General features: G+C 38.6%; 1 protein-coding gene across 1 annotated transcript in view; it reads left to right on the top strand.

Moving 5' to 3' along the window:
• The window catches only part of LOC126354493 (phospholipid-transporting ATPase ABCA1-like), a 419374-nt gene that overhangs the window by 386553 nt on the left and 19438 nt on the right, over positions 1-13383 (top strand). The window contains exon 24 of the mRNA XM_050004220.1: positions 7895-8105. Within this exon, the coding sequence (XP_049860177.1) occupies positions 7895-8105 (211 nt within the window). The remainder of the gene's footprint in view (positions 1-7894; positions 8106-13383) is intronic.

Below are 13383 nucleotides of genomic sequence, written 5' to 3'. Positions count from 1 at the left end.
TGTTTATATTATGAACAGTAGTGGACCCAACACACTAACCTGAGGAACACCTTTGTTTGTGTGTCTTTTGTCTGACAACTGTTGTACTAAAAACTTATAATTAGCAGACTTTTGAACTGTCTAAGTCGTTTGCATTCTGTTTTGCTTGTAAGACTGGAAAAACATGTTTGCTATTCCTCTTTCACCTAGTGCTTCTAGCTTGTTAAGTAGTACTTTCTGATCTACAGTGTAAAAAAACTCAACGAAAGTCTAAGAATATGCCTAAAATACAGTCATCCTTGTGAAGATCTAAAGGGAAACCAAAGTAGTTGAAGTATTAGTTCATGTAACTCATTAGTCAATCCTGTATAACAGATTTGAATATTTTTAAGAAAGTAGATGATAGTGAAATGGGCCAATAGTTTTCAATTACTTTGTGCATTAACGTTCTTTAGTAAGTGCACATCTGGTGCATGCATAGAAACTCTGGAAAAATGCCTGACTGAAGGACTCATTTATTATGCTTATTAATGGGGATCGTATGCTGTCTGTGCATTTTAACATTTTCTTATACGTTTTGACCTCTTTCCCAGTGTGGGGTCGAGTGTTGTCATGCTGCAAAATCACTTTATCGTGCCTCTCGCTGTATTGCGGCCGTTTGTCTTTTAATAATCTGCCCAAATGCATTAATTCTGTTTGATAATGAGCACCTGTGACTGTTTCGCTTGGTTTTAATGCCTCATAGTACACGGCGCCGAGCTGGTCCCACCAAATGCACAGCATGATCTTGGAGCCGTGAATATTTGGTTTGGCCATCAATGTGGAACCATGGCTGAGATATCCCCATGATTTTTGGTGTTTGGGATTATTGTAATGAACCCATTTTTCATCCCCAGTCACAATGTGATGCAGAAATCCCTTCCTTTCTGCTTCTGAAACAACTATTCAGAAATGCACAAACGATGTTCAACGTTTCTTGGTTTTAGCTCGCACAGGACCCAAGATCCTTCTTTCTGAATCATGCCCATTGCCTTGAGATGTTTTGAAATGTGTTGCTGTGTCACTCCCACTAATTGTGCCAATTCTTCTTGAGTTTGACGTGATCTTCACTCAGCAATGTCTCCAATTCTGCATCTTCCACTACTATGCCAGTGTATGACGTTAAAATCACTGATCTTGAAGCGATGAAACCACTCACGACGTGTTCTTTCACAATAGTGTCCTTACCATATGCACTTGAGAGCATTCAATGAGACTCAGCCGCTGTTTTCTTCATATTTAAACAAAACAGTTACACCACCCACAAATGATGAGAATTAGGCTCGTAAACTGACATTTTCAATCAAGACAACTTTATGATGCAGACACAAATTGACTAGTGTTTGACTGAGATTATATTGACCAAGATCCAAGCTAACTGCCTGATGTTTGTGATCTGTTTCTTTCGACTACTACTTAGCATTGTTGCCACCTATCTGCAAACAGCGGAAGCAAAGTTTCACACCTTGTACATTCTGAGAAAATCCTTTTGAAGATTTACAGTTCTATGGTCTTTACCAAGTCCATCTATAGCTTTATTATCTGAGAGTAATGGTCAAAAAGGCAAAAATTACTTACTATATTCCCTGATAATATCTATAAGTATGTAGTCTAAGACTGAAGCTACATTTTTTGATATCCTAATAGCAGTGTTTACCATTTAAGCCTTGTCAAAAGTGCTCAAAATACATAAATTATATTTAAAATATTTAGAAAATTTTTAGTAATTTCACCTTCAACTCCAGTACTCGCAAAGAGGAAGAAAAGAAGATGATGACGAAGAAATGACACATCACAAAGAAATTATCTGAATTGGTCAGAATCAATAGATGTGATGTACATTTGAGGACAAACAAATAGCTAAAATTTCAGAAAAATAGGATTATTTATTCAGGAGAAAAAACTTCACATGTTGAGCAAGTCAATAACACATTGGTCACTTCTGGCCCTTATACAAGAAGTTATTTGGCTTGGGTTTGATTGATAGAGATGTTTGATGTCCTCCTGAGGGATATCGTGCCAAATTACGACCAACTGATGTGTTAGATCGTCATAATCCTGAGCTGGGCAGAGGGCCAGCCCATAATGTTCCAAATGTTTTCCGGTGGGGAGAAGTCCAGAAACCTTGCTGACCAAAGTAAGGTTTGGCAAGCATGAAGACAAGCATTAGAAACTCTCACTGTGTCCAGGCAAGAATTATCTTGCTGAAATGAGAGCCCAGGATGGCTTACCATGAAGGGCAAAAAAATGAAACACAGAAATATCATCGACATACCACCGCCGAAGGGTACCGCAGATGACAAATAGGTCCTGCAACAAAAATAAATGTCATCTCGGGCCACCACTTCTGGCTGTTGGGCCAAATGGCGGGCTGGAATGTCTTTGAAAGGAGTACATTTTCTTCAGTGATGAGTTGTGCTTTGAAATTAGCCCCAATGAACAGTGAAGACATGTCTGGAAATGCCACGGACAGAAGTGGGATACTAAACTGACTGTTGCCCGCCATACGACCAGATGATCGGGAGTGACGGTCTGGGGTGTTATTTAATTTCATGGCAGGATCCTTTTGGTTGTCATCTGTGGCACCCTTAGAGCACAGCGCTATGTCGATGATATACTACACCCCGTTGTGTTGCCCTTCATGGCAAGCTACCTTGAGCTTATATTTCAGCAAGATAATGCCCTCCTGCACACAGTGAGAGTTTCTACTGCTTATCTTCATGCTTGCCAAACCCTGTCTTGGCCAACAAGGTAGCACAATCTCTCCACAACTGAGAAAGTTTGGAACACTATGGATAGGGTCCTCCAGTGGGCTTGGGAGCTTGGGATTTTGACGATTCAACGCACCAACTGGACAGAATTTGGCATGATTTCCCTAAGGAGGACATCAAACAACTGTTATCAATCAGTGACAAGCTAAATACCTGCTTACATAAGGGCCAGAGGTGAACCAGAACATGATTGACTTGCTCAATGTGTGAATCTCTTTCTCTTCAGTAAATCATCTGATTTTTGCACCATTCAAATAATTCCTTCGTGGTAAATATCCCCCCCCCCCCCCCCCCCCCCCCTCCTCCAGCACCTCACCCAATCCCTTGGAGTGTCTTCACATTTCCACATATTATTATGTCAGTTTAGAGGGTTGAGACTCTTTCCAGGACTTTGGCTAATTTGTGACAGAAAATGCCCACGTTACCGTTAGGCGTGTGGCAATAATTAAATTCTCACAACATGTAGCTTTTTTTCAATGGCTGCCAGTTCAAAATGTTTGTTCTTACTAATTGTGATCAGATCATCACTAGATTTGAACAAAGTGCCACCTGTGATATAAAGACGTCATTCCCTTGCCTTTAATGTCATCCTACAGCAGCAACGAATGCTCTGTAATGCATACCACCACACTGTTCAAAGACTGAAGTTCATCTTCAAGCAGGTGTACTTTATTTTTAATGGACTGCACATTTTGATGAATAATAGATAATTCCAAGCAAATTTTCATAGTGTTTGTTCACTCTCATGTGGAACAGTCAATCTTCTGAGCACCTGATGAAGAAATCTCTGAACTGGTTGAAACACTTACAAGGGAGGGGAGCCTGCTGTCATGCTTTATCCCAAAAGAAGGCTAGTCCTATTAACAATGCCAACAAATATTTTACCATATGTGTCTCCACGCCTACCTTCTACACCCTCAATAATTAGCTCCATAAACCTCCCTCTCCCTGTCCTATTGAGGTGTAAACCTCACTTAGTACAGCCCCACCTCCTGATAGTCTGCAATATAACCAGTGCAGTGTGCACCTGGTCAGCAGTCGTCAGCACCATTTCCAGATCAGCATAGACTCACTCTTCTTCCTAACATTTGTGCTCTTGTTGTCCTTATTGTGACAGAGTCTGCTGCATATTCCATACTTCAACGCCATCTTCATTACATTCTGTATCTTTGGTATGCACTCGATGTGGCAGAACTTCCTGAAAAATAATACTGTACCTAATAACAGTTAAAAAGTGCATAGTAATATTTCATATGTCTATGTCAGTTGCAGTTGATGATACTTGCATTTGCATGAAGCTGCTGAGTTTGTTTGTTAGGTACTCTGTGCTGTGTGTGTACATTTTTACTGTTTGGTTCTAAAATTCAACACATAAGTTTGAGATAGTTCCAGATTCAACTATTAAGCTGAAACCAGTTTCTAAGCTGCTGAGAATATTGAACAGTGTTTCAGGGTTTTTTCCCTATGTTTTGTTTTTTGTATAACACAAGGATTGTTTGCAAACAAACTCACAGGGAGGTTATATTGATGTAACTCATTCACATAGAACAGAAATGAAACTTGAACTAGTATAAAGCCACATGGAATGCTCAACAGGAATATTAATTTGCTCCATTCAGCACTCTGTGTTTTCTATTCCATAAGTAGAAGCCACTGTAAGCCACTGCCCTCAACCCCAGTCTCATTAAGTTTGCAAGTGAGCAAGGTACTGTTTATAGAACTAAAAGCCTTTGCAAGGTCACAAAAAATTTCTGTAACCTTACTGCTCTTGTCTAAATATTTGCTTATTTGTTCAACAATACTATTTATTGCATCTGTCATGCTTCTCCCTTGCTCAAAATCAAACCAGTTCTCTAGGTCAATGGCACATTTTGCAGTAACATTTTGGATTTTGCTAACAATGTTCTCAAATGTCTTCAATATAACCAAGAGAATTGAGACAGGATGATGAATATTAGGAGCTCAGATGGAAAGCTAGTACTAAGCAAAGAAGGGAAAGCTGAAATGTCATTCTTTATGAATTGTAGTGTCACTTCCGCACATTTTTCATGTATCCAGAAATTGCAGTTTGTACACAAGATGCCTTTGATAACACGTTTTTTGCACTTTTTACACAATGAACTGTTAAACTTTTGACTTTTTGAAACGAGCACTGTGTCACTACACTGTTTCCTTGATGCCATCTTGTTTGTATCTGATAAGATATAGCTTGGGTTGTAACATTGTTTTGGGTGAAAAAATCAAGTTTTTCCATAATATTGTCAAAGTACATTCTAACTCCTTCACCTGGCACGTTACCTATCCAAAACATGAGGGATCATTCGCCACCTGCCCTAGTACACAGCTTTTGTCTTTGTGATAGGACGGCCATGCAATGATGCACTGTCACTCCTGTCTCCCACCTTTTGAATTGAAATGAATTGAATTGAATTGAATTTTATTTGATCCTGTAAGATTACATTGTGTACAGTAAATGTACGTGTAATATAGGACATGTCAAAGTGTTAACATTTCTTATCACTTGTTTTTCTACACCTTTAGCTTACATGTTTACATTACTGATAATGAGTAACAATATATACTAATTTAATGGCATAAGTATTCTGCAACACTGTTAAACTCTTTTTCAGTGAGATAGTCTTTAAGTTTCTCACACTTCTTGCAATGCCATGCCTTACTCTCCTCTCTTCTGCACCTTTCAGTCCCTATGCTTCCAGTCCCCTCCCCCACCACTCTTGCAGAATCTATGTCTTACTGATCTCCACCTTTTCAAAAGTCATAGTCATAATGGATTGTGGACCTGTCACAGCCTTATTGCTCATGTCATCCTAGTTGGCATGTGCCTTTAAACATCTTCTAACAGTTGCTTGCCACACACTGCTTCTTGTTCCGTGAGCAGTCATGTTTTGAATTGTATACAGCACTTTTATTCTTGTGCATTGCTAGTTGGCTGGCAATGACTTTGGGACACTAGTCAAGGTTTTGTAACACGTGCTCTTTTTACAATGGACAATAAAGCCCACCTCCTACACATGTTCACTACTGTCAGTTTTAAATTTCTTTTGGATAATTGTGCCAGATGAGCACTCCATTGCCTCATTTCTTAAGCCTCTTGTTTTATGCCTCAACACAAAAGTTAGGATTGTGCCTGTAAGCTGAAACTTTATGTTTACTAAGTAATTTGAGTAGACATTTGTTTTGTCATTGTTTCCTGTGAAATTCATATATCTTAGCGATGTTTGTTACATGAACACGTTGTTGTAGAGTTTGTGAGAATTTTATTTAGTTTGTGTTGTGAGTGTTTCTGTGAGACAGTGAAATGATGCACCATTCTTTTTTATATATATGTATTTCGTAATTTTAAGGAGATGCCTATGATTTTTAATGTAACTTCAATGAATACTAACCTTCAATTTTTCACAAATGGTTATTTAATCCCCCTATGTGAAAGTATCCAAGGGGAGTCAGTGACATTTTATCAGATGATTTGGCAAGTTTATATTGTCATTTTTCCATTTGAGATTCCAGTGTTAATTAATCTTGACCTCTATGTAAGATTCCATTGTGTATTTGCTTCCGGTTTTATTGGAATTTCTGTTCAGTGTTGCTAAGCTGCACAATTCAACAGATTAATGTCTAGTGTCCTTAGTGGAATTTCAATGACATTGTTCAGAGCATTTTAGTTTAGGTATAATTGTAATCCTAACTCTTCTTCATATGAGTCCAGGAGTAGTGTGAACATTTTTGTGGCACTGACTACAAAAGATTCAACTGCCACCTACCAACATACATTTATTCTTTGTTTTATCATGTTGTTTCATATTTGATGCTATTTTTATCCTTCAAATGTTTTTACAGTTTCTTAAGAAGAAAATCCAAGAAACTCTGTACGCAGGGGATGCACTTATCACTACTTGTCACAATTTGCATCTATTTAAAGCTCAGCATTGACATTTACTTTTAGTCTGTGATGTAGCTATTTGGGAAATGAGCATGATAACTGTGTGCCAGGAGTGAGGGGCTACTTGTGTATTTTTAGGCTGCACTTAATACCATATGTATGCTAATATAGAGTGAAAATATTGTGTAAATGTTGCTTACATTATTATTTTAACTATGTATTGTCTTTTTTTTAAATCATAGCATGGTCTGAGGTTGGTAATGTATACTGAAACTGGTAGCCAGTAGGCAAAATCAAAAATTGTGATTATAGACTAAAACAAAGTAAAATTAGGGCAAGTTAATTAAGCTTTAACAATAAGTGCTGTAAGGGCAAGGGTAAGGTTTTTTTCACCTGATGAAAGTGAAAGACTTTTTTTATTATTTTTACTTCTCCTTTTTTCCTTCTTCTCTAAATTTCATGTAACATTAGATGCAGTCTTCTTCTATAGTTGAGTTGGCATAAGAAGATCCCTGACAGCAGTCAGTGCTGTTGCAGCATTCAACTGCAAAGATCAGATGGCTGCAAGTGAAAACAGTAGCCATCAGAGCTGTAAATACACTAAGGTGTTGCCATAGAGACATTTACAAAATCTGTTACATGATTGCTGAAGGCAAAGCTGCCATGCCCGGCCCACAGCAACGTCAGGGAATGTCTTACACTGACTTGACTATAGGTCACTGAACATGTTTCTCCCTTGAGTAGATTCCATCCCACTAGTTTTTTCTGTAAATGGCTATACATTTTTCCGATGACAGCTTTGCTGGACTTTGATAAATATCTAGGCACAATTTTATTATTATTATTATTGTATGCAAGAATAGGTAATACATATTGCACCAAATTTGGCAACTACACTGACTGTTCCAAAAATATGTACTTCAGGCCTCTGTTTCTCAATGCCAAAGCACATAATATATGAATTATTGTTTAACCCACTACAAGGTAACATGTAAGAAGAATTCCTCTTGCTTCTCAAACATTGCTCATAAATGTTTTGCACTTTATACATAAAAACAAACTCTCTTAGATGCTGGAATTTAAATTAGTTTTGTGTTAATTGGTATTATAAACTTACAACATGTTTCCACTGTTTTATGTGAAATATTATTTTTTCATTTACAGTGTTGTCAATCAAAACTTTGTTTGATTTATGTTATAACAGGATTGAATGAATACAGAAAAAAGCTTTGTGGTACTTATAGTGGTGGTAATAAACGAAAACTGAGTGCAGCAGTTGCTCTAATTGGAAATCCTCCAATTGTGTTCCTTGATGAACCGACAAGTGGTGTGGATCCAGTATCACGGCGGAAACTTTGGAATGTTCTTGGGAAGATCCACAAGACAGGACAAGCTGTTGTCTTAACATCTCACAGGTGATTCACTTCTCTATATGCAGAGTCAGATTTTGAATATAAAATCTGAATGGTGTTTGTACTTTATGTATGTGGTAGAATATGAAATGCAAACAGTTGATATATCATTTCAAAAAGCTCTAATTGAAACACAGACTTCAAAATACCAAAATCATAAAACAAAAGACATCTTCTTAGAAGATCTTATGTAGTCTGCAACACTGAAATTACTCTAAGCAATTTCATAACACTCCGCATCTTATAAAAGGATCTGCAGGCCATAAGTACGCTCATAGTTTGTCATCTTGTTCTTAAGACTGAGCAGTAGCAGAAATGTCTAAATGAAATTCACATTCAGGAAAGAGAGGTGGTGTGCGGAAAGAGGTGTGTATACCTTGCGAACATCTCAACAAATTAAAAAGAGTACAGTATAAAACAGATTTTCTAGTAAGTTTGTTTTTCACACCTGAAGTATATTCATGATTGGATGAATAAAAATCTAAATGTAAACATCACCCAGGGTTTGGCCTTAGACCTGTTCCAACTGGCCAACTGCTGCCTATAAGGCAGTAGGAGGAACAGCCTGTGGTCGCGGAATATATGATTAGCATGTCACCTATCCCTCCAGCCATTACTGCCAGTAGATGAAACCTGATGCGACTTCCTCTTTATGCGAGCAGCTCGTCATTTGGTGTCACAAGTGTTGAATGGACCTCATTCTAGACCACCTATCAGAGAAAAAAATCTGAAGAGGTACAGGCATTTGAACTTCGAAACTTCTGCTCAGAAGGCGGCATCGACTTTTAACCATTTAGTACAGCGGCAGTCTGAATAAAAATTAAACAGAATATATATGGCAGTATCATTTGTCATCAAATGTTCACATGTATGTGAATTCTTAAGGCACCAAACTGCTGAGGTCATCGGTCCCTAGGCTTACAAACTACTTAAAGTTAACTTAAACTAACTTATGCCAAGACAAACACATATACCCATGCCTGAGGGAGGACTTGAACCTCCAGTGTGAGGGTCTGTGTGGTCCGTGACATGGTGTCTCAAACCGCACGGCTAATATGTCATCCTAGTAGTGTGTTTACGCCAACACTGAATAGCTATGAACACCAAACCACTATGTTTATTGGCTTTTTTTCAGTTGAATAAAGTCCATAATAATATATTCTCAGGAATATTCAACTATAAGACTGTAGTATTGCAGATAACAATTAAAGATATAGACTACCTTTCAGTCCATTGCTCAGTGAGAAGGAGGAACATGAAAAAGAGGAGATGACTTTCATAGTTCTTCAGTCGATAATGTGCTGAGTCCTAATGCTACAGACTAATATCTAATGTATGAACCTTAAGGATTATTGGACTTGCACTAAAGCATCACTTTAGCTGCTCTGAAAGACACACAGCATGTAAGTTTCATTTATGATAGAACAGCCAATGCCACTGCATATGCAATAAAACACATTAACTTCGAAAAATGATTAGCAAGCACGAAAATTCATTCGAGGAAGTCACCTGCAGCAGACAATCAAACAGTAACTGCAGTAATAGGAGTCTTAGTGTTCTCTCTCTATCTCTCTCTCTCTCTCTCTCTCTCTCTCTCTCTCTCTCTCTCTCTCTCTCACACACACACACACCTGTCTCTCTCTTTTTCCTTTTTTTCTTTTTCTTTTTTTTTCCACCTCATATTTTCATCAGCTCCAATACTGAGGTATAATTTGCATATTTTTGCCTATTTTTAGCATCTTTCGTTAGTAGTTGTGTCCCAGTTGCGATGTACACAGTATAGCCCAGATATAATTGCTCATCCTGGTCACTTGTTAAATAATGCACAGTATTTCCTACCAACCATGTACAAGTGTTATTCTTGGCTGTGAGGTAACTGTTCCCAACTGGTTGTAGAACCAACATTGAGTGTGCTGTCTCAGTGTTCAGGAAATCAGTCATTCTTTGTGCACATACCCATATGGCATCATTTCTTCACAGACAGATATGTGTGTCTGGGTGTTGATACATTTACAGTGTTGGATAGACCATCGGTGAGAGAGCAACTCAAGTTCCTGCTGCTAATAAGGTGAGTACATTGTTCGTTTGTTATATATTTTTACAAGCTTCCAACAAGAGTGACTTATATTTACAGATACCTGTATAGTTACTGGTTTATTTTTGTAATTTCTTGTGTGTTTGAGTGAGTGCTTAGTAGGCACAACCTTTTATTTTAATACCGCCGTTGTTATCGACCCTCATATGATACAGGCTTTTGTTTTTGTTTAGCTCAGTGTCAGATAGACCATCAGTGAAAGAGCGCTAAAATTCCTACTGCTAATAAGCCGAGTGCACAGTTCATTTATTATATATTTTTACGAGGAGCAATTTCAGTAATGGATAGGAACTGTGCTTGTTGTGTACAGATGTGAGCTAAGTTGGTGACCCTTAGTGACAGCTCCAGGCTGTGTTGGATTCCATCACACAGCTTAAGGCTGCTGCCAAGTGGCATCACTGTGGGGCTTCGGACGCGGGGAGATCATTCCAAAGTCTGGCAGGCAGTGATAGTCTTTCCAAGGGGCCGATCGTGGGGACTCCCTGTTTTGCTTGACAAACAGGTTTCGGGCGTTATATGTGGCTGACAAAGTCTCTAAACCAGATGCAGTAACCCACGCTGTTTGAGAGGAAGCTTCTCGGACAACAACGTAGAGGCATTCACAGAGGATGGGTTTGCTTTTAATTCAGAGCTCCAATGTTGGGTGCATAATGGGGCCCCTTAGGAACATGGCTGCTAAGGAGGGGAAGGAAGCCAGTGTGCACTCCGTGTGTGAGTCATTCCGGACATGGAAAGGGTGCTTCCGGATTCCATAAGAGTACAGGGTGCAGCCAATTGCAGGTGGTGGCTCATGTCGGTACCAATGATGTGTGTTGCTTTGGATCGGAGGAGATGCTATCTGGTTTTGGGTGGCTAACAGAAATGGTAAAGACTGTCACTCTTGCTTGCGAGATTAAGGCAGAGCTCACCATCTGCATCATAGTCGATAGAACCAACTGTGGTCCTTTGGTGTGGCTCAGGTGGTTCTGTGACTGTGTAGGCTGCAGATTCCTTGACATGCACTATCAGGTGGTGGGTTTCTGAGTTCCTCTTAATAGGTTGAGAGTCCACTACACACAGGAAGTAGTTACACAGGTAGCGGGAGCCTTGTGGAAGGGACTGGGTAGTTGTTTAGGTTAGAGGGTCTCAGGAAACCACATAAAGGTTGTCCATCTAGAAAAGGGCAGGTAGAACACAGGAAGGTAGTTGTAGAAATGATCAGTATTGTAGTTATAAATCATCGTAACTGTGTTGGGAAAGAACCAGAACTCCAAGCCCTAATAGAAAGCACTGAAAAAGCTCAAATGGTTCTAGGTACAGAAAGCTGGTTAAAGCTGGAAATAAGCTCAGCCAAAGTTTTTTCAAACCGTCTAATGGTGTTCAGAAAGAATAGATTAAATACAGTTGGTGGCGGAGTATTTACTGCTGTCAGAAGTAGTTTAACTTGTAGTGAAACTGAAGTAGATAGTTCCTGCCAAATAGTATGGGTACAGGTTATACTTGACAATCAGACTTCCTATCCTCGATACCCTGGAAAAATTATACATTTAAAGATGGTGGCAGGCATAAAACGTCATCCAAAATTGTACTGAATGCTTTCTCAGAAAATTATTTTGAACAATTAGTTCGTGAGCCCACTCAAAGCATAAATGTTTGCAAAAAGCATACTTGACTTCTTAGCAACAAATAATCCTGGACAAATAGGGAATATCGTGATGAATACAGGGATTAGCGACCACAAGACAGTTGCTGCTAGGCTGAATACTGTAACACCTACAATTATCAAAAAGAAACACAAAGTATGTCTACTTAAAGTTGATAAAAATACTCTTAACGCCTTTTTAAGAGACGATAAAAATGCTCTCAATACCTTTTTAAGAGACAGTCTTCACTGCTTCCGATCTGATCATGTAAGTGTAGAAAAGATATGGAATGATTTCAGAGAGAGAGTATCGACACCAATTGAGGGATATATACCACATAAATTAATAAGTGATGGTACTGATCCCCCATGGCACACAAAATGAGTTAGATCGCTGCGCTGCAGAAGTAATGAAGAAAGCATGCCAAATTTAAAAGAATGCAAAATTCCCAAGATTGGCAAAGTTTTGCAGAAGTTCAAAATGTAGCACGTACTTCAATGCAAGATGCTTTTAATAATTTCCACAATGAAACTCAGACTAGGAACCTGGCAGAAGACCCAAAGGGATTCTGGTCATACATAAAGCACACCAGTGGCAAGACTCGATCAATACCTTCACTGTGTGATAACAACAGTGAAGTCACTGATGACAGTGCCACTAAAGCAGACTTATTAAACATGGTTTTCTGAAATTCCTTCACCAAATAAGACAAAAAAATATTCCTGAATTCCAATCAAGAACAACTACCAAGATGAGAAACATAGAAGTATATATCCTCGGAGTAGCAAAGCAGCTTAAATCACTCAATAAAGGCAAGACCTCTGGTCCAGATTGTATCCAGTCAGGTTACTTTCAGAGTATGCTGATACAATAGCTCCATATTGAGCAATTATATAAAACTGCTCACTCACAGAAAGGTCCGCACCTAAAGACTGGATAATTGCTCAAGTCACACCAATACCCAAAAAGGGAAGTAGGAGTAATTTGCTGAATTACAGGCCCATATCACTAATGTCAATTTGCTGTAGGGTTTTGGAACATATACTGTGTTCGAACATTATGAAGAATCTCGGAGAAAACAATTTATTGACACACAGTCAGCACGGATTCAGAAAATATCGTTCTTGTGAAACACAACTAGCTCTTTATACTCATCAATTCATGAGTGCTATCAGCAGGAGATGTCAAATTGATTCCATATTTTTTACATTTCCAGAACTGTTCCTCACAAGCAATTTTCTAACCAAACTGTGTGCCTATGGAATATTGCCTCCGTTGTGCGACTGGATTCACGATTTCCTGTCAGAAAGATCATAGTTCGTAGTAATAGACAGAAAGTCATTGAGTAAATAGCAGTAATATCCAGCATTCCCCAAGGAATTGTTATAGTCCCTCTATTGTTCCTTGTTTATATTAATGACATAGGAGACAATCTGAGTAGCCCTCTTAGATTATTTGCAGGAGATGCTGTCATTTACTGTCTTGTAAAGTCTTCAGATGGCTAAACCAAATTGGAAAATGATTTAGATAAAATATCTGTTCGGTGCAAAAAGCGGAAGTGTGA

Source organism: Schistocerca gregaria, chromosome 3, assembly GCF_023897955.1.
Source record: "Schistocerca gregaria isolate iqSchGreg1 chromosome 3, iqSchGreg1.2, whole genome shotgun sequence".
Lineage (NCBI taxonomy): Eukaryota > Metazoa > Arthropoda > Insecta > Orthoptera > Acrididae > Schistocerca > Schistocerca gregaria.
Note: the sequence above shows the minus strand (reverse complement) of the source record. Positions and strands in the feature narration are given on the sequence as shown.